At 55.3% G+C, this 24,503-nt stretch overlaps 1 protein-coding gene across 2 annotated transcripts; it reads left to right on the top strand.

Moving 5' to 3' along the window:
- Positions 1-4,201: 4,201 nt before the first annotated feature.
- Positions 4,202-22,884, top strand: UCKL1 (uridine-cytidine kinase 1 like 1). 2 transcript variants are annotated; one of them, XM_082292847.1, is made up of 15 exons: positions 4,202-4,566; positions 8,226-8,419; positions 8,960-9,066; positions 9,429-9,599; positions 9,846-9,917; positions 11,410-11,599; positions 12,338-12,399; positions 13,725-13,741; positions 19,837-19,935; positions 20,250-20,343; positions 20,643-20,705; positions 21,060-21,182; positions 21,513-21,620; positions 21,794-21,950; positions 22,513-22,884. In XM_082292847.1, the coding sequence occupies exons 1-15, from the start codon at positions 4,499-4,501 to the stop codon at positions 22,587-22,589; spliced, it is 1,602 nt and encodes a 533-aa protein (XP_082148973.1). In that variant the 5' UTR covers positions 4,202-4,498; the 3' UTR covers positions 22,590-22,884. The 2 variants fall into 2 exon arrangements, with proteins under 2 accessions (XP_082148973.1, XP_082148972.1); XM_082292846.1 differs by lacking the exon at positions 13,725-13,741 and adding an exon at positions 17,434-17,453 and having other exon boundaries at positions 4,205-4,566.
- Positions 22,885-24,503: the final 1,619 nt, after the last annotated feature.

The raw sequence follows: 24,503 nt of genomic DNA, 5'->3' as shown, positions 1-24,503 counted from the left end.
GCTGCTGGCTGAGAACGCAGCCTTTCCCCTGGGCGCTCTCGCCTCCCCAAAGACGGGTGGGGACCCCAGGAGCGGTGCTTGCCTTTCCCTCCCCAAACATGTGGTACCACAGACCTCAGCCCCGGGGGAACCCGGCGTGATGGGAGCGCGGTGCCGAGGAAAACCAGATCCCACCCAGCCCGGGACTCCCACACGGCCGGGGCCTCCCCAGCTCTCCCCAGTGCCCAGAGACGGTGTCTGAGCCCGGGGTCACCTAAATCGCGCTGCCCCGCAGCTGCAGGGTGTGTTGCACCCCTCAGTCTTGGGCAGGGGTGCTCCTGCGCAGCCGCCCCATGGCGCCCACAGGTACCCACTGCATCACTTTGAGCCCCACAGCACCCAACCATGCCCAGAACACCCACCTATACCCCAAAACATCCACCTGCACCCCACAACCCACCCCATGTGCCCTACAGCACCCAGGCGTGCCCACATAGACCCATGTCCCCCCACAGCTCTTACCCATGCCCACAGCCTCCATTTGGCCCCCAGAGCACCCATCCACACCCCAAATCATCCCCAAACGCCCGCCCTCCCGTTCCCGCTCGCTCTCCATCCCGCACTACAAGTCCCGGCGATCCCCGCGGCAGCGCCGCCCCCGCCGCTTCGCGCCGCTCCGCCTCTCCCCGCAGCACCATGGCCGCGGCCCCGGTGCCCGAGGGGGCTTCGGTAGAACCTCATGACAGGTAAGATACCTTCGCTTTCTTTTCCCCGAGATAATCCCTCCGCGACGGGACCGACACCGCGGCGCCCCGGAGCCGCCGGTTCCCGTTTCCCGCGGGCCCCGGGGGTTGCGGTGCCGGTCCCGTCCCCCCCGATGCCACTTCCGCGAGTGGGGCCTCCCCGAGCCCATCGTTCCGTGAAATCCCTTCGCTTTTCCCAACAACCATTTCTTCCCACCCCCGCTTTATCCCTTGTTTATTTACATCCCTTTTTTTTTCCTTTCACGTTGTTACCTTTTCCCTTATTTCCCTTATTTTATGGTTTTGCCCTTAATTTCCCAGCAGATAAACCACAGCCTCCCATTTTCCAAGCTTGCTGGTACATGCATCCACTCCACCAAGATGAAGAGTGGGACAACCTAAACTTTTCCACCCAAAAACCCCATACAGGGTAACTCCCCCCCCCCCCACAGTCATGTTTCCCCTCTATTTTCCACCCCCTTTTCCAGCACAACCCTCAAGGGGCTGACTGCTCCCAAACATCAAATATCTGGGAATTGCATTTGGATCATCACTGGTGCGCTGGGGATGTGGCAAAGCTTATAGGGATGGAGCATCCCTGCATCCCTGTTTGTAGGGTACCAACACCCCACAGCACCGACCGACCAACCCCGGCGTTAGTGCCAAAGCATCCTGCCTGTTCCCATCCCTCATGTTCCCATCCTGCATGTGCCAGCAGCTAAATCCATTGCTGGCAGCTGCCTGTGAGTCAGTGGGAGGATGAGGATGAGGATGAGGATGAGAGGAAGGAGTGTCCCTGAGTTGTGCTGGCCGAGTGAGGGATGAGTAACTGGGTTGTGTAACAGAGCCCCTTCCACTGTGGCTTCCACTCGCTATAAATAGCAACGGATAATTGGGTTTGCAGAGGGAAATATTTGTCCTTTTGTGGTGAGGGAGCAGAGACCATAATAGAGCTGGAAGGGAGCACCTGGAGCTGCTGGGATGAACCATCCGGCTCCAGGCGGCTCTGGCCAGGACAGAGCTTGGGGCAAGGCTGGGTAAACCGGGAGGGATGTTCCATGGGTTCCAAGATGGGCATGGGCATGACGTGGCATTGGGGTTGCAGCCAGCTCCCTCCACCCCTTGTGCGGGTTCCTTCATCCCTCAGGCAGGTTCATCCATCCCATGGGCAGGTTCCTTGATCCCTTGGACATGTTCCTCCATTCCTTGGCTCTGTTCCTCCATGCCTCGGGTGGGTTTCTTCATTGCATGGGCAGGTTCCTCCATCCCTCCCTTGGGATGGTTTCTTGGACAGGAAAGGCCCAGCCAAGGGCCAACATACACAGATCCAGCCCAACAAAGCTCAGCTCAGTGATGGAGGGAACAGGTTTGACCTCCACACTCCTGTGGGTGCTGCTCACAGGGTGGGATCTGGGAGCAGGACTCTCTCCTGGGAACAGGCATCCTTCCACCATGGGCTTCGTGTGTCTGCAACTCTTACACCAATCCACTGACAGTACTTGTGACCAAGCCAGGAAAATCCACATGCAGTCCAGCTTCCATCCTTAAATTCCAGGGGAAACCCACCCAGCAGCTGCCATCACCAGAAGGGAAAGGGGATCCTGGCCTTCGTGCCTGCTTTCCTCTTTCTCCCAATTTTATGTCTGCCATTAGAGGAGGGATTTGCTCTTAAAAATCACCTGAAAGAAAAAAGTCCAAAACCCAGGAATTTCAACCTGTGCAAGAGCTCAGAAAGTAGGAAGGGGCTGGGGAAGCAGAGGAGATTTGTGCCGGCAGGAAGGCTCATTCACTGCTGGCCTTTGGAGCCAGTGTGTCCCACCTGGGAGCCCAGTGGGAATGTCGTGTGGGATGCCGGGATACTTGCTCCTGTCGCCTGGACATTTAACAAAGGCAGGAAAGGTGGCAGCAGGAGCACACGATAAGGAACAATATCCCTGGGCAAGGGCTTCTCGCACCGTGTCCCGCATCCCTTGGCTTTTTTTTTTTTGCTTCTTTAATGAGAGGGAACAGAAGTGGCTCCGGAAGAGAGTTTTATTTTTAAACTTCTGAGAGAGCTTTTACAGCAAGAGGGGAGTCCAGGCAGAGATCAGGGATGCAAAAGTTCCTTTGATCATCGCTCACTTCCCTGACTTTGGGGCAGCAGCTGCGGCTCATGCTGGGGACAGGTTACCCCAAAACCCTCCTGTCCCTGTCCCCTGCCTCAGGACCAGCCCCTCATTCCTGGTTCACATCAGGTTTCCATCTTTTGAGGTGATGCTCTGCAGGTCCCATTGGTGAGTAGGAGAAGAGGGGGTTTCCTGAGAACTCTGTGAGGCAGTGTGTTTCCCCTGCCTCTGGAACAACCTTGATGGCTCGAGGAGGAGGCGGGAAGGGTCTTTTTCTGTTTCTGGCCCCATCTCCAGGTGTTGGTGCTAAGCAGGAGGGAGCACCTCCCCAAAACCCCTCAGCAGGGGGTGCACAGAGGCCAGGCTCCTGTCTCACCATGCTGGGGTGGGCTGGGGTCTCACTTGGTGGCCATGGGACTTTGTCAGGATGCTCCGTGTCCCTGGCAGAGCCTGGCTGCCCTCCAGTGTGTCCTGCACCACTTCCTCCCTTCCTTGGCAGCCAGAAGCTGTGGGCTGAGGGCTGCACTGCCCCAGCCTCTGCTCCAGGGCTGACCTGAGCTGCCCCTGCCATGGTGCCCAGCATCTCCCACCTTTGCCACATGTCCTGTCCTTCAGCAGCTGCCTGGCTCCCTGGGCTTCCCGCAGGATGCCCAGGCTCCCTGCCCTCCCTGGAGAGGCTGATGCTGGGAGAGAAGCCGGCTGGCCCGGGGGGGGCGAGGGGCAGCTGGCAGGGGGTGCTGAGGGAGTGGATGGCCGGGCACAGCAGCCAGCGGGATGTTATTCTTAGCCGCCCGCAGCCCCAGGGTGTTGAGTTTCACCCACTTGTTTACTCCAGGGCAGAGGGGACAGTGAGGGGCAGCTCTTGGGGAAGCTGAGTGACTGGGGCGGGGGACCCTCAGCCAGACCTTCACGGATGGGAGCCAAGGGAGAGGGGTGTGAGTCCTGGACCAAAAAGCCCAACATGGCCAGCAGCCCCCAGCCCTGAGCCCCAGCTGCTCCACCAGCTGCATGGGCAGTGCTGGCTGGCTACCCCTGCCTTGGGGTCATCCCCTCCTGCCCCCCTGCAGCCCCCTCCCCAATGGTGTCGAGAGCTCCCTGGGAACTCACCAGTGCCTGTGGATGTGGATGTCACTTTCCAGGTGCCCTCCCTGCTGAGCCCCCACGTCCAGGACAGCCGAGCACCCCCAGTCTCAGGAGCAGAGACACCGCGGCTGGTGTTTATTGCCTGTGCTGGGGGCGGTGAGGGGAGGTGTCACCTCACCCCCAACCCCCTCTCTTTTTCTTTAATCAAGCCAGTGCTATTAATATCAGGTAATGAACGTAATCTGGAGGTTAAGCTATCCTCTTATGCTGCTGACCGCCTCGCAGCTCCCAGGCATAGACACTCCCCCAGCTCTGCTCCCTTCTCCTGCCTCCATCTTCCAGCCCCCCAGATCTGCTTGGGCTCCACCTCACCCCAGCCTCTTGGGACCCTTCAGTGCCCATTCCAGGGAGACACTCTGTGCCTGGCTCCGTGCCCCAAGAATCGCCCTGGGAGCCCCTCTGGCATAGCCCCACCCTCACCCTGGTAGTGCCAGAGGTTGTGGGACAGGAGCTGAAGTGTGGACAGGAACAGGGGCAGGGGGTGACACCCTCAGTCCAGGATCACCCCTGGATCGGCGGCAGGGGGACATGAGCAGCCCCCCAGCGTTCTCCAGTGTCCGCATCTCGGGCTGCTGGGCCCTCGGGCCAGATGGCGGGTGAGTTTTGCTTCGGTTTTGGGTGGGATTTGCTGGTTTTCCTGTTTGTTTGCTGGAGTGAACTCTCGGTGGCTCCTGTCCCAGTCCCTCAGCCCCAACTCCCATCTGAAAAGATCAGCTTCCCATGGGGCATGGCTGCAGCCAGCCCGGCACCTCAGCAGGCTGTGGGGGGCTGGCAGGGGGTCCACAGGGCTGGGAGCTCGGTCAGTGGGTTGTTTACAGGGCGCAGAGCCCAGGACATGCTCTCCTGTCTGCTGCCAAGTTCAGGTTTGGGGCTGTGCCATCTTTCCTTGCTGCTGTGGGCACTTCTTGGACCTGCTGCCTTTGCGCTCCCAGCCTAGCACAGATCCAGGGTGCTCAGGGGTCTCTGAAGGCAGCAGGGTGCAGAGAGCCTGAGCACAGGGCACAGGGATGGGGATGGGAACATGGTGGGGAAGGAGAGGGGTGTCCCTCACACCTCAGTAAATCCATACCTGGACTAAGCAGGAGCAAATGCTTCCTTCATTTGTGCTGGCACAGCAGTGGAGCTGGAGAGCCCTTCTCAGGAGCAGGACCTCCCCCAGGCTTCCTCTGAGATGCTCCAGCAAGGATGCAGCAGCCACAGGGAAGGCAGAGCATCCCCAAAAGCTGGGGACAGCCTGGAGAGAGCTGTGGCAGCCAAGCCCTCCAGGAAGGCTTGGCAGGAGAGGGATTGGCAAGCCCAGGGTGATGTTTCCTTTCCTATTTGCCTGGCTTTGGCACCCCAGGGGTTTGCTCCACCGGGGAGGATCCATGTGGGACAAGGACCCTCCTCTGGGAGGGCAGTGGCATTGACTTCAGCTCTGAACAGAGTCCCATTCTCTGGGGGCTTCACCTTGCGAGTCAGGGCATTGCAGGGGCTTCAGCACTGCTGCAGGGAATTTTTAAAGAGGGATAGGGAGGAATGGCCAATGGAGATGGCTGAGATCGTCTGTCCCTTTGGAGCAAGAAGAGCCCCTTCCTGGCAAAGGCAGCCGTGGAAAACATCCACAAATCTTGAAGTGTAACATTAGGAGAAAAGGCATGACCTTTGGAGAACTCCAGGGCAGTCCTGCAGTCCCACAGCCCTGCTTCTCCCAAATAAATCATGGGAAATGTAGATTTGAGAGGTGTAGAATATCAGCCACCTGTAGAGGCACTGATGGTGTAGATGGTACTGATAGAAATAGGTAGAATTTTGGTGAAAGTCCAGAATTTGGATGAGGTAAGGCAGAATGCCAACTCTTGGAATGGGATTCAGGTGCTGCATCCCAGAGCAGCCCCAGGTGTGTGTGTGGGGGATGGCTCCGCTCCTCTCCCAGGGGTGTGTGTCCCTGCGTCCCACAGCGATGTCTCCTCTGTGCCAACACCCTGGGTGTGCTGCAGGCACCCTGGAGAGCAGAGTGGAGAGGTGACACTTGGGAAGGCAGGGTGGAGCTGTGGCTGTAATTCTGGGCACTGCTTGTAATTCCGGGTGGAGCTGTCAGAGTCCAAACCTCTTCCTGGCAGGAGCTGGATGATGTTGATGCTGGTTGGAGGCAGTGGGAGCAGAGCTCAGCCTTGCTCCAGCTCCACTCCAGCTCCAAAAAACAGAGCTTTGACCAACTTGGAGTCACTTTGGGAATAGTGGTCTCGGTCAGGATCTGCAGGCTGGCACAGCAGAGCTTGGTGCTGGGTGACACCAAGGAGCAGAGCATCCCGACAGGTTCGCCTGTCACATGGAGACTGACGTGCAATCCTGGAGGAAAACCATCCGAGCAGCCCACGGCACTGCGCCGGCAGCACGGCTCTGGAATAACCACGGTCCCAGGAGAGGGGCTGGGATGCGGATGAAAGGAACCGCTTTCTTCTCTGGTAAACAACCGTGTTTTTGTCATCTCTGCTTTTATCAAGCCAAAGTGACGTTGTTTATGCCCCAGCAGTACCGGCTGCTGTCAGCCCCGCTCTGGGAGTAGCACCAGGGGGTAACGGCTGCTGCAGCATCACCAGTGGGAGAGGAGATCCAAACATCCCACCTGGGTTTGCTGTTCCTCATGGAAGGAGCCATTTTTTCACAGGAAGACACCCCAGAAGGTTTCCTGATGGGTGTCATCTCCTGAGGTTGCTTTTTAAGAGTCGTAGTTGGGGTGTTTTGGGCTCCTGGTTGAACCCAAGGCTGGCAATGCTTGGAACTGGCTGTGTGTGCTGATGGGCTCCAGCAAGGGATGGGGTGTTGGTGTCTTGAACTCTTGTGGGGGACTCTGGGGGTGCACAGTTTAGGGTGGACATCAGTGGGAGAGGTCCTGTAACAGGGGCAGGAGCTGCAGCCTGCCTTTTGTTAGCAGGAGTTCGGCAAACCCAGGCAAATCCCTGTCTCCTTGCCTGCTCCACAGGATTGTGCTGGTGCTGGAGGTAGGGATGGTGTGCTGTGGGCATCCTGCCATGCCCGGGGGGTTTGCCAGGGGGATCCCACCCTGCCCAGGGGGCTTGTTTGCCATGCAAGGGTGGGGATTGCCGGGTCACTTCACACACAGATGGCCTGTCTGAAATTTTGATCTTTATCTAAAATTGTTCTAAAAAGGGCTGGGGGAGGGAAGGGAATTAATCTTCATACCAAAACAGCTTAAAATCAACCCAAAATCTGTAAAGCCCTGCAGTTTAAGCCCTTTCAAGAGCAAGCCATAACAGAGCAGCAGCAAAGCCCTGCTGGCTCGGCCGGCTGTACCAGTGACAGCTTGGAGCCAGTGGTGCCCAGATCTCTTGGTTTCCCTTCCAGCCCAGTCATGGCTGGGGAGAGGAGCAGCATGAGCCAGGAGAGCCCTTTGCACTTTCTCCCAGGGAGCAGACATTCCCCTGGGGCAGCGGAACAGGAGCAGGGAGGAGCAGGCACTGGCATAAATAATCCTCCTTGTCCCTTAGCTGGCCAGGCAGCGCTGCAGCTTATCTCCTGGCCAGAGGCTGCTTATCGCCTCCCGGCCACAGCTCTCCTCCTGCCAAGCTGGAAAGGGCTCTGGAGGGTGCCTTGTTCCTCTCCCTCTCCTGGAGGGAAGATAAGGGAGACTGTTCAGCAGCTGCAGGGCTTTGGGTGAGCTCAGAGCTCTCTCAGCTCCCAAGGCAAAGCTGATGGCTCTGCCCAGCACTGCCTAGGTCTGCCCAGCTCACAGGCTTGTCCCTGGGGGCTTCAGGACAAAAGGGTGGGAGAACTAGAGCTTGGGTGGGAGTGGAGTGCTCAAAGTGGGGAGAGAAAAGGGATTGGGGAGGGGGGGGGATGAGGATGGTTGTGCTGTAGCCCATGTGTTTGACTTCCATCCCCAAGAAAGGTCCCTCGGCACATCAGGGCGTGTTGTTGCCCCCTGTAACACACCCCTCCATGCTTTGAGAGCTCACTGGGGGATTTATTTCACACAGACGTTCCTCAAACAGCAGGAGTTTAGGGAGGGATGTTTGCATGGCACCTCTTCCAAGTTAAAATTGCTTCTGTGTGAGAATTCCTCGGTGTTGGCCGTGGGTCACAGAGATGTGGGTGCTGGTAGTGCTGCAGCACAGCTGTGCTTGGCTGTCCCACTCTTCCATTGCATCCCTCACCTGTACAATAGGATCCCCCAGGACCCCGCTCCCACACAGTGGGAACATGTGTCCTTCCCCACCCCCGGTAACTGTGCTCCTTCCCTTCCCCACCCCAGTAACAGCAGTGCTGAATCCCTGGACCGGCTGTATCCCGCTGTGGGCTCCACCAAGCCCCCTCGGAAGCGGACCACCAGCCAGTGCAAGTCTGAGCCCCCGCTGCTGCGGACCAGCAAAAGGACCATCTACACAGCGGGCCGGCCACCCTGGTACAATGAGCACGGGACACAGTCCAAGGAGGCCTTTGTCATAGGTAGGCCACCTCCACGCTGCCCAGGCAGCATTAGTACCACCTGCCCCATGGCTCTTCAGGAGATTGCGGTGGGTTTCCTGCCCCACCACCACCTTGGAAATTTGAGGTTGGCTCCAGCCTGGACAGGAGCAGGGGGAGTCCCTGTGGTTAGTCCTGCATTGACTGGGTGGGCTGAACCCAGGAGTGTGCAGGGGGGGTGATGGATTATAGGATACCACACTCTTTGCTTCTTGTTCCCTCAGCTCCTGTTGCCTGGGCTGTCATGAGTTCCTAGGGATTTAGGCTGGGCTGGTTCCCATGCCAGCACTCCCCGTGTTACATAACCATCTAATGATGGGTTTCCCAGCTTTTGCTGGGCATGTTGCTGGCAGTTCCAGTACATGCCATTTGACATTTTCAGGGATAATCTCTTGGAGTGCCTGTGACTTCCCTCTTTGGAGGTTCCTCCAGCTTAGTGCAAAAGCTCAGGGCCTGGGCTCCAGCCTATGGTGGGAAGGTCTGTGCCTGGGGTTGGTGGCTTCATCATCTTTTCCCTGGCAGGCCTGGGAGGAGGCAGCGCCTCTGGGAAGACCACGGTGGCCACCATGATCATTGAGGCTCTTGATGTCCCGTGGGTGGTTCTGCTGTCCATGGACTCCTTCTACAAGGTGAGGCTGCACCCCTGTTGGCCTGGCCAGGCTCCTCAGGCTGCCACTGCCCAGAGAAGCTGTGGTTGCCCCATCCCTGGAAGTGTTCAAGGCCAGGTTGGACAGGGCTTGGAGCAACCTGATCTAGTGAAAGGTGTCCCTGCCAATGGCAGGGCATTGGAATGAGATGAGTTTTAAGGTCCCTTCCAACCCACACCAATCTGGGATTGTGTGGTAACCCCTGGTGAGGAAACATATTGTGGATTTAGGGTAAGCATGTGGTTTTCCCTTCCAATGGCTCTTGGGGCAGGGAAGAGGTGACTGGGCACGGCAGTGGGGAGGGAACTGCCCAGCCACATGCCCTAAGCTCTGCTCTGTGGCAGGTGCTGACCAAGCAGCAGCAGGAGCAGGCAGCCAGCAACGACTTCAACTTTGACCACCCTGACGCCTTTGACTTTGACCTCATCATCGCCACCCTGAAGAAGCTGAAGCAAGGCAAGAGCGTCAAGATCCCCATCTACGACTTCACCACCCACAGCCGGAAGAAGGAATGGGTATGGGACACTGAGGGGGTGGGACAAGGTGGGGGACAGCCAAGGCAGGGGAGAGGGGGAGCCAGCTGGACCCCTCCAGCCCCTGCCCTTTGCAGTCCGATTGGCGCTGTCACCCTCTGCTGTGTGCCTGGCTCAGGGTGCATTTTTTGGTTGAGCTGTCACAGTCACAACCCAGAGAGATTCCCTGGGACAGGGCACCTCTGAGCAGGTGATCTGTGCCTAACCACATCCATTCTGACTCCACAGAAAACCCTGTATGGCGCCAATGTGATTATCTTCGAAGGCATCATGGCATTTGCAGACAAGGAGCTCCTGAAGGTGAGGAAGGGTTTCGAAGCAGTTCCAGGGTGAGATGGTGGGAGGATGCTCTCTCCTGAGGTCCTGCAGCAGGGAAGTGACCTTCTCTTCCAGGATAGACCAACTGCTGCAGCACTTCCCTGTGCAGGAGAAAAAGGCTTTGACTCTGCAGTGGCCAGGGAAGAGTCCCTGGAAGAGGTCAAGTGTTTCAGCAAATACCTCGATCTCAGCCGTTTGTGCCCAGGAAGCAGGAGCCGAGTGGTGACCTGGTTCCTGGCAATGCTGGTGCATAAACACAACTAGAAATAGCCCACCTCCACACTGCGTGCTGTGGCTTGTACAGCCATAGGCAAATCTGCTGAACTTCTACTGCACAGAGCCTGGTGTTCCTGGCAGGGAATCATCCAGCACTTCAGGCTCTCTTGGGGATTATTTGGATTTATCATAGAATCAAATGGTTTGGGTTGGAAGGGACCTTAAAGTTCATCTTATTCCACCCCCTGCCATCGGCAGGGACACCTTCCACTACCTCAGGTTGCTCCAAGCCCTGTCCAACCTGGCCATGAACACTTCCAGTGGTGGGGCAGCCACAGCTTCTCTGGGCACGCTGTGCCAGGGCCTCACCGCCCTCACAGGGACAAATTTCCTCAATATCCCATCTAACCCTGCCCTCTGGCACTGCAAAGCCACTCCCCCTTGCTCTGTCACTCCAGGCCCTTGTCCAAAGTTGCTCTCCAGTTCTCTTGGAGCTTCTTTAGATATTGGAAGGGGCTCTAAGGTCTCCCCGGAACCTTCTCTTTTCCGGGCTGTACAACCCCAGCTCTCTCAGCCTGTCTCCATCTTTGCAGCCGTGACAAATGCTGCAGCAGGCAGTGAGCCATGCACAGACTTAGCCAAGCTCTGTCTAAAGTTACCTCCCTTGCCAAGCAAGCACTTGGGTTGCACTTTTCTGGAGCAAGGATGACCTCCAGTGGACAGCTGGATGAATCCCCCAGGAGACTCCACTCAGCATCCACACTCCTGCCTCTCGCAATTCAGGGCAGAGTCATGAGCTGCCCTGCTATGCTGGGATCCTTTCCAGCATTAATTCCCTGCCTGTGGGAGGGGCTTGGAATGAGATGATCTTTAAAGTCCTTTCCAATTCAAACCATCCAAGGATTCTTTGATTAAGAAGCCCGTGCTTGGTGTGTGTCATGGACAGTAACTCCTCTTGTCTCCTCCTTGCTCTTAAATAACATCCAGCCAAAGTTTTGGAGCTGGTTAGCAGTAGGGACAGAGTTGGGAGCAGGACAAGTCTCAGGGGACACGAGAGTAAGGTGGCAGCAGGGGAGTCACAGCAGCACCAGCCAGGTTCCAGGGAGAAGCTCTGCGCAGGAGGGAGCACAGCGGATCTGGGCACTTTTAAATGGGTGCTGGGCCGGGTTGGGCTCAGCCCCGCCTAGGGCAGCAGGGGGTGATGGGTTGAGTCCCACACCTGACCCAGTGGGATTTGTCCCCTCCACTCTCCTTTCAGCTCCTGGATCTGAAGATCTTTGTGGACACGGACTCAGACATCCGCTTGGTGCGCCGCCTGCGCAGGGACATCAGCGAGCGTGGCCGGGACATCGAGGGTGTCATCAAGCAGTACAACAAGTTTGTCAAGCCCGCCTTCGACCAGTACATCCAGCCCACCATGCGGCTGGCAGACATCGTTGTCCCCCGAGGTACCTGCCCAGGGCTGTCCTCAGTGGCACCCCTGAGACCCTTCAGAGACCCCAGCCCTCTGCCCTCAGCTCTGCCAGCCAGTCTGTCTCTCTCTGGCTGGTGAGGACACAGAGTGGCTGTCCCATGCCAAAGCAAAGGTCCCTCCAGCTGAGGCTCTCCAAACACTCCCCAAAAGCATGGGGAAAGTCTGTACATTTCCCTCAGCCAGTCTCCTGCCCTACGAGCTCCTGCAGCACAGTGATTTAAGAGCTGGAGGTGACTTGAAGATATCCAGTAACAGATTATAGAATAAGAATTTAATAAAAGCAGAAATGTCTCCTGCTTCACTAGGAAAGAGCGGTTTGGGGAAGCAGTATAGTTTTGAACACAGTGGGAATTTAGGGAAGAAACATGGAAAAAACCTGTGGTGCTGACCAGGGTGACTTTTCTTTCCCTGGTATAAAGTGTCAGGACAAGAGGAAACAGCCTCAAGTTGCACAAGGGGAGGTTCAGCTTGAATGTCAGGGAAAATCTCTTCACCAAAAAGGCTGTCAAGCCCTAGCACAAGCTGCCCAGGGCACTGGTGGAGTCACCGTCCCTGGAGAGATTTAAAAGGTGTGTGGATGTGGCACCTGGGGACATGGTTTAGTGGTGGCCTTGGCGGTGTTGGATTAATGGTTGGACTCAATGATCTTAGAGGGTTTTTCCAACCTTAACAATTCTGACTCTCTGATACTTTTGCTTTTGGGTCACTGCAGGGAGTGGAAACACTGTGGCCATCGACCTGATTGTTCAGCATGTTCACAGCCAGCTGGAAGAGGTAAGAGCTGCCCAGTCCTTGGGTGGTGAGGGGGCTTCACAGCCTTGCCTGGCAGGGAGCCATGCTCTGGGTGCCCAGGTGGGAATGGCCTGGCTTCTCCTGTGCTCCAGGTGTGGGAGTCCCTGTGAACTCCTCTCAGCCCTCTCCCTCACTCCAGTGAAGGAAACTGCGTTCTCCCTGTGCTCTGGTTGGTCCTGGCTCCTCTGCCAGCTGTGGTCCAGCAGCAGCTTCCTTCCCTCCCTGGGACAGCAAATCATCAGGGGACAAACCAGCCACCCTCCCATGATCCTAGGGATGTGTCCCCCTGCGTGCATCCCTCCCAGGGCCAGCATTGCCCCAGACCCTCCACTGCTCCAGCTCTTGGGCTTCTCCTCTTCTCTCCCATGCAGACATTGCTGCACAGGCTTTCCAGTCAGGAGCCCACTTTTCCACTTCTGTGCTGTGTGCAGCTCTCGGGTTTCAAAATCCTAAGTCTGGTCACGTTTGAGCCCCAGTCCAGGCACATGCTCCATCACTTCCCCCCTGCTGGCTTTAAGTTTTCTGTTTGTCCTGGGCCAGTCCTGACTGGTGTTTTGGGACCCTGCAATGAACTGATGGCATTTTATGTTGCTGTCCCCGAACAGCACAGCCTCCTCCCGCCCCACAGTTGTAGCTTTGGTGATGTTTCAGTTGTGGAGATGCTCAGAGTGATGTCCTGGGAGGTGGAGGGAGCATGACCTGGAGATAGATGCACTGGAAAGTGTAGGGCTTGGTTCTTTCAAGTCTTTTTTGGAGCTCCCAGGTGGCAGGAGCTGCTCAGGCCTGGGATGGGAGCTGGCACACCACAGCATCTGGCTTCCCGTGATAGAAGGATCAAGAGGGACTGCTCTTGGGCAAAGGTGTCTTGGCAGGTTCCTCCTCCTGGAGTACCTGGCTGCCTGAATTCCCAGCACTAAACTCTGGCACGCTGGGAAGGTGGTTTCTAAACCCTTGGTCACAGGAGGAAGGATCAGAGCCCTAGCATCCCTGCTAGTTCCAGGCTGAGGAGGGCACCCAGCCCTGAGGCAGAGTCCAGGAAAGGGGAAGGAATGGCTGTTTCCCCCAGCTCCTGGGATCCAGCCAAGGAATATCACAGCAAACCCAGCACCCCCAGGGTGCTGCTGTGAGCCAGGCAAGGGGTTGGCTTGGGGGGGACTTTCATTGACCTGGGGAGGGGAAGAAGGGCAAAAGGCTACATGTGAATTCAGGAAAATACTCCTGTTTTTCCTTTTTTTTTATCTTGAAACGACCCTGGTGTTGACAATGCTTAATACCGGTTGCGTTGTGTCTTTGTGTTGCTGCCGCAGCGTGAACTCAGTGTCAGGTAAGAGCCCTCACTCTGTCCTGTCTGTGCAGCTGAGGCATTTCCAATGCCAGGCACCACTTGGCCTCACCCCGACCTGCGGCGGGACTGGCAGCTCGCGTAGCGCACGGCCTCGTCACGCTCCACAGTGACAAAAGGCCACCTTCCCCTTGGCTTTGGGATGGCAGGAACAGGGTTGCTCCCCAGGGAGGTACTGCCAGCTTGAGTGCAGACCCCTGAAGCTGGGACAGGGCCAGGTTTATAGCTGGGGATCCCTGGTCTCTGCAGGAAGGGAGGCTTTTCATCCTGAGACTCTGTTTTATTTCTCTTCATCCTCTAAGATGAACAGTTTTCAGAGCCACTCTCCATCCCTAATGATTAAATATCGTTAAACATCAATTATTAGATTAGTCAAAGCATCTTGAAAAAAGGGTGGAGAGTCACTTTTTAAATGGGCAGATAGTTATAGGACAAGGAGGAACAGTTTTAAACTAAAGGAGGAGCTATTTAGATTGGGTAAGAGGAAGAAGTTCTTCCCTGTGATGGTGGTGAGGCCCTGGCACAGGTTGCCCAGAGAAGTTGTGGTTGCCCCATCCCTAAAAGTGTTCAAGGCCAGGTTGGATGGGGCTTGGAACAACCTGGGATAGTGGAAGGTGTCCCTGCCCATGGCCCAGCCCAAACCAGTCTGTGATCTTGAGGGTGGTGGGAACCCTGGACCCCTTGCTGCACGCAGGGATCTGCCTGGTGGCACCCAAAGGAGCGTAGCAGCTTCACATGGCCAGAGGTACCAACTTTACCACAGCTTCTGGAGGATGCACAGCCACTTTTGGAGGACTGAGAAAATCCTGCTGCCTAAATCCAACAGGATTTCTAATTTCTCAGTATCTGTAGATGGATGCTATAACATATATGTTGATTTACTAAACCTCTTCAGAGTGTGGCCCCAGATGGGACTTCAGCTCTCTTGCTTCCATTAAGAAGCCAACTAGGCTTTCAGGTATTCTTGTAGGAAGCGGAGGGAATGGATTACTGGAAATGGGTTTCATTTAGATCTCCATCATTGAATGGAGATACTCAAGTCAAGTAACCTTAAAATTTACATTTGGCATACAATGAGCTTTTAAAATAACTGAGGTGAACAGGGAAAAGGCTCTGCTTTACTTATTTCTGCCTTAGCCAGTCATTTCCTAGACTAGACAAGTGGATGTTTTATTTTATTTCCCTTTGCTTGTTTTACACCCTGGGGCCTGACATTTCCGTACAGACACGTAAGCTTCCCTCTGTGTCTGGAGGTCCAGGTGGGAAAGTGCTCTTTAGTATGGAGAGAAATCTGTTGCTTTAAAAAATTGCAGGAATAACATTAGAGAGGAGAGTAATATGTGTGCAAATATGTATGTGTATATAGAGATAGATAGATAGATAGATAGATAGATAGATAGATAGATAGATAGACAGATAGTTATACACACATAAAATTTCCTTTCTCCTCTTTAATCAAAGGGGTGCTCGGTACAGGTGATCTTTTTCTGCACTTGAAAATCAGGTATTTAATATATCCATAAAGTATTAGAAGTTTTATGATAGCGAGTTTGGAAAGGTAACACTGACCTCCCAAAACACCTCCATGATCACTATAGCCGGTTTTATATTCTGTTTAAGGCTTCCATTTATGCCTTTGATAGAAAATCTGGAAAAAAATTCCTGCAAAAACACAAATCTGCTGCCACTGCTGGAGCCCCAGTGCTTTACTGCTGCTGTGGTTTCCCCTGCTGTCTCTCTGCAAGAGGAGTGGGGTGGATGGAGAGTCACATCAAGTGACATGTGCCTGGCAAATACGGGCTTTTCATCGCAAACAATTCCCCATCCTCTTGTCTGGAATGGCTTCATCTAAATGTCACGGTTGTTGTTCTGAAGTCACTGCTGTTTGGTGGCAGTTGGGACACAGGGAGGGCTTTGTGCTGGTAGGATAAAACCTGAATGCTCAGATCTGGCCCCTGTCTGAGGTGTCTCTGTGGTCCTTGTGCTGCAGGGCTGCCTTTTCTGGCCAAGGGACTGGCTGGGACAAGCAGGGAGTGCCTTTCCCCACTCAGGTGGGTGTATTCTGGGGAGTTTAAAGCAAGTGGTGCCTTCCTTGGACATGCAAGGCTTGTTTTCATCCTGAAACCCCTAGCTCCAGAGGACCATGCTTGCCTTCCCAGTTATTCCCTCAGAGCACAGGTTGTTCCTTAGCATTCTTGGGATATTTCTTGTCCAGCTTCCCCCATGTTTCACTGTGCTCATGCTGGAGATGTAGTTCCATACCAGCCCTCCCAGGTGGGTATTCCTCCTGGAGCCTGGCAGCAGGAGCTGCAGCAGCCAGCCCATGCTGAGGCACAGTGCTCCCAGCCCAGCCTGTTCTGCATCCCTCCTGCCACGCTCTCCCGCTCCTGGAGCCAGCGCTCTTTCCAGCCGGTTCCCCTCACCAATCAATATTCCCCACCCCCAAGGTCCCGATCAGCTTGGCGTGCCCTTTGCCAATTGTGTCTTTAAATATCAACCCGTGGCGCAGTTTAATAGCCCTTGTTTGAAATGTCAGCCCTGAAAGGCAGCCGTGTACGTGTTTGAAATGCCTTGACTGCATCATCTCCTTTGTAGCTCGATGTCTCTTGTCTGCTTCCTGCTTGATAGCATGTTCCACAAAGAGCTGAGGATGCTCCCTGAAGTCTTCCTGGGAGATGGTCACCCCTTCTCTCTCTCTCTCTCTCTTTCTTCTTCTTTCCATTTTTTTTTTTCCCTTTAAAGTTTTGTTCTCGGGGGAAAAAATAAGTTTCCAAAATAAGACGTTTTCTTGACGTGCTCACGGCCGCCCGTCTGGATGTTCCGTCACAGTCCTGTCTTGGCAGGGAGGGACAGGAGGCATTGCGCTCCCTCCTTCCCTCCCAGGATGGGCAGGGAGTGACAGCAGTGGTGGGATGGCTGTGGAAGGGCTGAGCTCTTCCCTCAGCCTCCAGTCCCTCTCCAGGTCTTCCCTGCAGGCAATGTTCTGTTCAGAGCCAGGTCTCTTTCCACGTTTCCAGTGCTGTTGGCTTTCCATGTTCTCCAAGGCTTGAGCAGATCATCAGCATGCAGGAGGGGGACACCCCTGTGAGCCCACAAGCAACTTCCCTGGGAGCAGGGCCGGTTGGGTGAAGTGGAGCCCTGGGTGAGGACTTGGCATGAGCCCTGGACATGTTGAGTACCAGGTTGGATGGGGCTTGGAGCAATCTGGTCTAGTGGAAGTGTCCCTGCCCATGGCAGGGAGGGTGCAATGAGCTGATCTTTAAGGTTCCTTCCCATCCAAACCATTCTAGGATTCTGTGGTTCTAGGTGCCTCCAGACTCCCAAGAGCCACCGTTGCAGTGTGGTACTGCCTGGGACAGAGGTGGGACAGTGTCCCTGCTGTGGCTCCAGGGCAGTGAGAGCAGACAGTTCTTTTCCCTCATGGAGCCGGGAGTGGAGCCAGTGCCATGGAGAGCAGTGGTGACATGACTTGGTCACCAAGGGAGGAGTGTTGGGTCTGTACAGTGATGGCCCAGGCATCAGGCAGGTCCAAGACCCATTGATCAGTTGAGGGATTTTTTTCCCCCTCTAATGACAGTGCTTTCTCCTCTTTTTCATGTCATGTTTGTCCCTCTCCTAAACTCTTGTGTCTCCTGTCTTGTCTCCCCTGAACATCCCTCCCACCGGGTGACCAGAGGAAGCTGCGCTGGGATATGTGAGGAGACAAACGCTTATGGCAGTGTTTTGGTTGTGACACTAATGGCGGGGAGTGGGCGAGGGCTGTGCAGGGTGAGCCGCCTCACTAACCCGGGCGGGGCATCTTGGGGCAGACAGCTCATGGGGTCCCGCTTTGCTGGGGCGGTGTGGGCCAGACAGAAGTGGGGGCACTTGAAAGAGAAGCTTTATCCCAAAAATGGGACCTGTTTCCCAGAAAGTACCACAGAGAGACCCCCACAACACTGAGTGGCTTCCAAGCAGGGTGGTATCCAGACCTCCCTGTCACCATACTGCATGGGTGTTGAAGGAAGGTGTGGAAAACTTGGTGACAGAATGTTGACAGCATTTCCTGGGGGTCTGTTGACAGCTCGGGGTGCAGGGGAGGTGTTCCCACTGCTCATGGAGGTTGGAAGACCCTTGGCATGTGTGGCAGGGAGCAGGAGTTGGGTCACATCACAACGGGAGAGGGGCTGCCCATTCCACTGGCATGGTGGGATGCTGTGACATGGACCTGGCAGTGATGCAGGGGAAAAGTGCCAGTGGCAAGCTCCGTCCTGTGCTCCTTGGTGAGCTGTGCTGATGGAAGATGACCCCACCAGCTCTTCTGGTTTAGGCAACAGCAGTTTGTCACCTGGGCAAACCCAGCCAAGGCCATGTGCTAAGGGTTTGTGGCTCTGTGTTGGGGGCCTGTCTCTGCCCCCTAAAGCAGGTGAGCTGGCAGCCCCCATGACAGCACCAGCATCTGCCCAAGGCAGGGCTCATGCCCTCACCACCACGTGTTGGGATTCAGGGGGTTGAGAGGGGTTTAGGTAGGGCTGTGCCCCTAGGATCTGTCCCCAGGCCAGCTCTGGCAGGAGGAGGGAAGGGAGGGCTGTGGGGGCAGAGCCGTGGGTGCTGCCAGCAGCACAGCCCTGGCACGGGAGCATCTCTGAGAGCTTTGAACCTGTGAGACAGCGACTAACAGAGTGAGCTCGCTTCACTGACGGCAGGGCCGGGGCCTTGAGGGCTGCTTGTCCCAAACCAACGATGGGGTCTGCACACAGCGGGCAAGCCCAGAAGGGAACCACAACCCATCCATGCTCTCTGCACGGCTGCCAGCTGTCCTGGCTCTCTGGAGCGTTCCCTGCACGGGGACTCTTAGCCGCTACACACGACTGGAGCTGGTAAAGCAAGAAGAAGCCCTTAAGTACCCACAGGCCTTGGGAATGTCTTGTTTGGTGTTGGTTGGCAAAGACCAGGAGATGGCTATGTGGATGGAGGCCTTGAGCTCTGCTCTCCTTCATGCCTATCCATCTTCTCTGTCTTCCTCTCCGCTTGCGTGCCTCTGTGTGCCATTAATCCAGGTTTCTGCTTGATTTGAAATCTTAATCATGCAGTGCTTTCATTTGCTCTCTTCTCTGCCTCCCTGACATCTCTGTGTTTTTTGCCAGATGCAGCCGTTGGCACATGTGTGATCTGATGTGTGGCTTTCAAACCCCAGCCCTCCTCCCAGACAAAGTTGCTTGTCCATCTTGCCCAGCCTTGTGGAAGCTAAATGTGACCTTCCTCTCATTACTGCCACTCTCACAGGGAGAAGTGACTAATGGGGCTCCATTGTGCGCTTCCCCATGAATGGTGTTCCCTTGATCCCAGAATAGCTTCCAGCCCTATTCGTTATGTGGAGTGAGTCACACAGAGCCAGTCCTGTCCAGCCATAAAGTCTTGAAGCTGTTCCCAATTTGGAATGCGCCAGGTGCTCTCTGAAATAGTCACATTCCAGATATGTGCCAGCACTGCCAGCCTGGATGCCTGTCCAGCTCCTGGTGACATCTGGCACTTGTAGGTCAGAGACAACCACAACAGCCCCTCCTCACCCCATGAGTCCAAGATCCATCAACAGATAAGACTCTGGAATAGGAGAAGGTTTTGATTTCATTGTCTACTTTCTTCCCAAATGGTGGAAACCAAGATGGGCCAGCCACCTTCAGAGAAGCTGTGGCTGCCCCATCCCTGGAAGTGTTAAAGGCCAGGTTGGATGGGGCTTGGATTAACCTGGTCTAGCGGAAGGTGTCCCTGCCCATGGCACAGGGCTGGAACAAGATGGTCTTTAAAGTCCTTTCCAACCCAAACTATTCCATGAACCTGGGTCAACTGCCCAGCAGGAAGGCCAGGTCCTTGGGCTGCAAGGTATCCCTAACTCCAGTGGCCCTGGTTTGTGGGAGCAGGTCCCTTTGCCATGACAGGGACCAGGCAGGGCTGGCTGCTCGCTCAGTTTAGCTGGATGGCCTCTGTGTGTGTTTGCAGTATGAGATAACATCTGGGAGGATGGCTCTGGCCATGTGCTGTGCTCCAGCCTTCAGGCAGCCTTCTCCAGACCTTCTGACTGTGTGTTTTGTTTTCAGGGCTGCCCTGGCCTCTGCCCACCAGTGCCACCCCCTTCCTCAGACCCTCAGTGTGCTGAAGAGCACCCCTCAGGTGAGGGGCATGCACACCATCATCAGGTAAAAAGCCCCTGCTGTGGCTCCTGGGGTGGGATGGGGCTCAGCTACTGGTGGGATGGGCTGGCCTGTCTGTATAGCTTGGAGACACAAGACAGGGCAGATGGTGGTGGCCCCTGCATAGAGGACCTGTGTAGTTACTGCTCAGTGATCTTGCCAATAATTTTTCTGCTTTTTACATTAAAACAGACAGCACAGTTTCAGGCTCAGATGGTGCAAACAAGAACCAGGAAGGGGCAGGGACTGCCAGACCCTTGCTAGCAACTCCTGGGACACATTTTGGTCCAGAGCTGACATTGCCTTTTCTCCCCCTCTAGAAACAAGGAGACCAGCAGAGACGAGTTCATTTTCTACTCCAAGAGGTTGATGCGGTTGCTAATTGAGCACGCACTCTCTCTGCTCCCATTCCAGGTGGGTTCAGGGCTGGTAGATGCTGGGTTTCTTCTCTGATTCCTAACCTTCAACTGCTGGGGAGCCAGGACAGTCCTGGTGCTGCTCCTCCAAGCTTCCCCATGGATCAGTCCTTTTAACCCTCAGATTAAAAAGCACCAGGACTCCCCAAGGCTGCAGAGCAATGCTGTGGCCCTGGGTAACAGCTCTTTGTCCAGCCTTGGTGTCCAAGGGTCCAGCCCCTGCAGCTGGCTGACTCCAGGGCCCCTGTGAGAGCCACATCAGAGCCCCTGGTAACTGTTTTCATGTGTTTCTTGTAGAGTTGCACAGTCCAGACCCCTCAGGGACATGACTACGAAGGGAGGACATACAGTGGGAAGCAAGTAAGTGGAAGCCAAAGCAATGTTGAGACCTGCCCCGTGGGGGTGCACTGGAAACCCTGTGGATGCAGGGAAGGACACCCCTGTCTGCCATCAGGCTGTGTTTGGTGCCTGTTATCATGAGTATGACACCCTGTACCATCAGGAAAGGCAGGTCGGTGACCAAGGGTGCCATCAGCAATGTCACTGTGCCACTTGTGCCCTCTCACTGAGGGTGGCAGCCTGGACTGGGAGTGGCGCAGCCCTCTTGGAAGGGATATGCTTTTGGGTTGCCCATTAGAGTCCCCCGCTGCAGAGACCCAGTGTGGGGTGGTGGCAGCTCCTAAACCATGCAACCACCCCGGCCGTGTGCTGCAGATCACCGGGGTGTCCATCCTGCGAGCAGGAGAGACCATGGAGCCGGCGCTGCGTGCGGTGTGCAAGGACGTCCGCATCGGCACCATCCTCATCCAGACCAACTGCAACACGGGCGAGCCGGAGGTAAAGCCTGGGGCCACTGAGGACATTTCCTGGTGTTAATCTGCATGCAGGGTAGGAGCATGGCTCAGGTGTTTCCTGACAGCTCTTCAGCAACCCAGGAGTTGGTCTTCGCAAGGGTTGAGTGCTTTGAAAGCTGCTCAAGTGGCTTTTTCCAGCAGGCTTGTGCATGCAGGGGCTGGTTTGCTGCCAAGTGTTTGTGCTGGCTCCGAGCCGACAGCTGGGGTCCCAGGGATAGAGAGGCAGGAGGAATCCTTCACCCCTCAAAGAGAAGGGCTCAGGTTGCTCCATTTGCCTGCAGCCTCTAAGCTGCTCTCTCTTTCCTCCACCCAGCTCCACTACCTGCGGCTGCCCAAGGACATCAGCGAAGACCACGTCATCCTGATGGACTGCACGGTCTCCACGGGCGCTGCGGCGATGATGGCAGTGAGGGTGCTGCTGGTATGGACGGTGTTGGGCAGGGGTTTGGCTCTGGAGCAACCTCCAAAGCACCAGCCACAGCCATGCTGAGGGGATGTGCCTGGAACTGGCTCCTCCATGGGAAGGAGGGTGTCAGGGCACACAGCACAGGCTTGGGTAACTCATCCTGAGCTGTCCCTGTGCATTTCCTATAGGATCATGATGTCCCAGAGGACAAGATCTTCCTGCTCTCCCTGCTCATGGCAGAGATGGGTGTCCACTCGGTTGCCTATGCATTTCCCCGGGTGAAGATCATCACCACAGCTGTGGACAAGAAGGTGAACGACCTCTTCCGGATAATCCCCGGCATTGGTGAGTGTCTTGGTAGGAATGACCTGTGGCGAGGGGATTTTTAGTGCTTCTGGTGGGGAGAGGACATGAAGCCCTGGCTGTCAGCAGCAGTTTAGGTCTGGCCTTACATTACCCAGAGCGCCACTGCCCCTCCTGGGTCCTGCTGCCAGGTGGGTGTCAGGATCACCATGCTGGCTCTGAGGTCTGCCAGGCAGCCATCACCTTGTCAGCAACAGGAGCCATTGCACATGCCTCCTCCAGCCCCAGGCAGAGAAGTCAGGCTGGGACAGCTGGAGCAGCCCTGTGTCCTCCTCCTTCCCTAAGCTGCCACCTTCCACCAGTTCACCCAAAACAAGCTCACTGTGTTCTTCTGTTCTCACTTCTGCTGTGCTGGGAAACACCTCCACCGGGTGCTAAGCCAGCCTACAGGCTGCTCCACTTTTTCTGCCACTCTTGTTTTCCTGCTGTTCAAGCTGTCAGATAAATCTGCTTTGGTCCCCTTGCCTGCTGTGATGAGGACAGGCAGGAGGATGTGTCCCAAGGCTCCCACAGTGTTGCACTCTGACTCTCTCTCTCCCCACAGGGAATTTTGGTGATCGGTACTTCGGGACAGATGCTCCTCCTGACTGGAGCGACGATGAGGATGCTCTTAGCACTTAGCTGGATGTGGAGGTGCCACTGGCACCAAGCAGCTTCAGCACCGCACCTTAACCCCTCTGTCCAGTGCAGATTTCTCCTTCCTCTCACCAAGCATAGATATTTTTTTCAAATCTTACACCGGAAATCTAGGGCATATTTTTTCAAAGAAACATAAATCCTAGTTTGACTTTATGGACAGTCACGTGTCCCAGCATAGAGTGGAGTTAATTTATTTTAATTTAAATATTTGCCTATGTAACTTATTTGAGATATTTTATAAAGGACAGTAATAAATTTTTTCTCTGGTTTTCTTGAACGGAGTCATTCTTTGTCACTTCCCATGACTAGAAGGATTTGTGACCCTTCAAGACTACAGTCCTGGGAGGGGAGATGCCATGAGCAGTGGTGGGAGGAGAAGAATACCACACCCTCGATCCAAATACTTGGTGCCAGAGTAGAGGCAGTTCCTCCTGTCTGAAGGGAAACCAAAGCTGTTATAAAGCGTCCAAAGGAGCTGCACGAGGATGGTGAAGGATGTGGAGGGAAAGCCATACAAGAAGCAGCTGAGGTCACTTGGTTTGCTCAGCCTGGAGGAGATGGAGACTGTCAGGGTCTGCAGCTTCCTCCTGAGGGAGGTGGAGGGGCAGGCACTGATCTCTGTATGACCAGGGCCAGGACCTGAGGGAACGTCTGGAGCTGTGTCATGGGATGTTTTAGGTTGGATATTAGGAAAAGGTTCTTCCCCCAGAGGGTGGTTGGGCACTAAAACAAGCTCCCCAGGGTGGTGGTCATGGCCCCAAGGCTGCCAGAGCTCAAGGAGCATTTGGACAACACTCTCAGGCACATGGTGCAATTGTTGGGGTGTCCTGTGCAGGACCAGGAGTTGAGCTCAATGATCCTTGTGGGTCTCTTCTAACTCAGGAGATTCTATGATTCTGCAAAGTTCAGTTTGGATCATATCACACTTCAGCTGAAGAAGCACGAAGTCCCTGTTGTGAGTTCAGCACCCAAAAGTGAAACAGAGCTCACCCCAACCCCAGCTCTTGCTGAATCAGAGCGGCTTGAGACGTGGCGAGGAGCACGTTCTGTATCTGTCCCAGGACACAGTGAACAGAGCAGGGAGACCTCAGTGGAAGGGAAGCCAGCCCCACATGAAGGGCATTCAGCCAGAGGAGGCTGTGACCTCCAAGGCTGAACATGGAGCATTTTGCTTTCCTGCAGGATTCAAAGTATCAACGCAACACATTTGTGCAGGAGATAAACATGCCAAGAGCAGCAAACTTACCTCTTGTCTGGGCGTCCCTGGTCCAGAGCCAGCTCCTGACGGGTCAGGCAAGGCTGCTGGCAGCGCAGGACTGGGAGGGGGATGCTCTGCCAAGCCCTCACCAAAATGGAGAGTCACCTGGTGATCACTCGGTGTGGGCTTGGGTGTGACGAGCCTGAAATAACCGCCACTGCTCTGCGGCACACTGTGTAAATTCTCAGCTAGATTTAAAAGAAAACACACACCCGAGTTCCTGCCAGCACTTGGTGAAAGAAGGAGCCCTCCACTGAAAGCCACGCTCAGAGCCAACAATGACACTTGATTAGTGTCTGCTAAAAATAGTTCTCTGCGTGGGTGGAAGGAGAGCTCATGAGCACAAACACGGGAGGACAGGCAGGCATGGGGGTTTAGGCTGGAGCAGCAGGTCAGCAGCGGTGGGTCACCGGGTCCATGGAAGAGCATGACATGGACAGGGAGATGTTCTACTTGGTTGCTCCAAGCCCCATCCAACCTGGCCTTGAATACTTCCAGGGATGCGGTATCCACACATTGCTTACCTGGGGGGGCAAAGCACCTCCTATTCCCCAGTATGCTCAGTCTCTGCCTTCAGGTAATGTGCAACAGGACAAGACAAAACAATTGTGCCGGGGGAGGTTTAAGAATGGACATTG

This window comes from Coloeus monedula (assembly GCF_965178545.1).
Source record: "Coloeus monedula genome assembly, chromosome: 17".
Taxonomy (NCBI): domain Eukaryota; kingdom Metazoa; phylum Chordata; class Aves; order Passeriformes; family Corvidae; genus Coloeus; species Coloeus monedula.
Note: the sequence above shows the minus strand (reverse complement) of the source record. Positions and strands in the feature narration are given on the sequence as shown.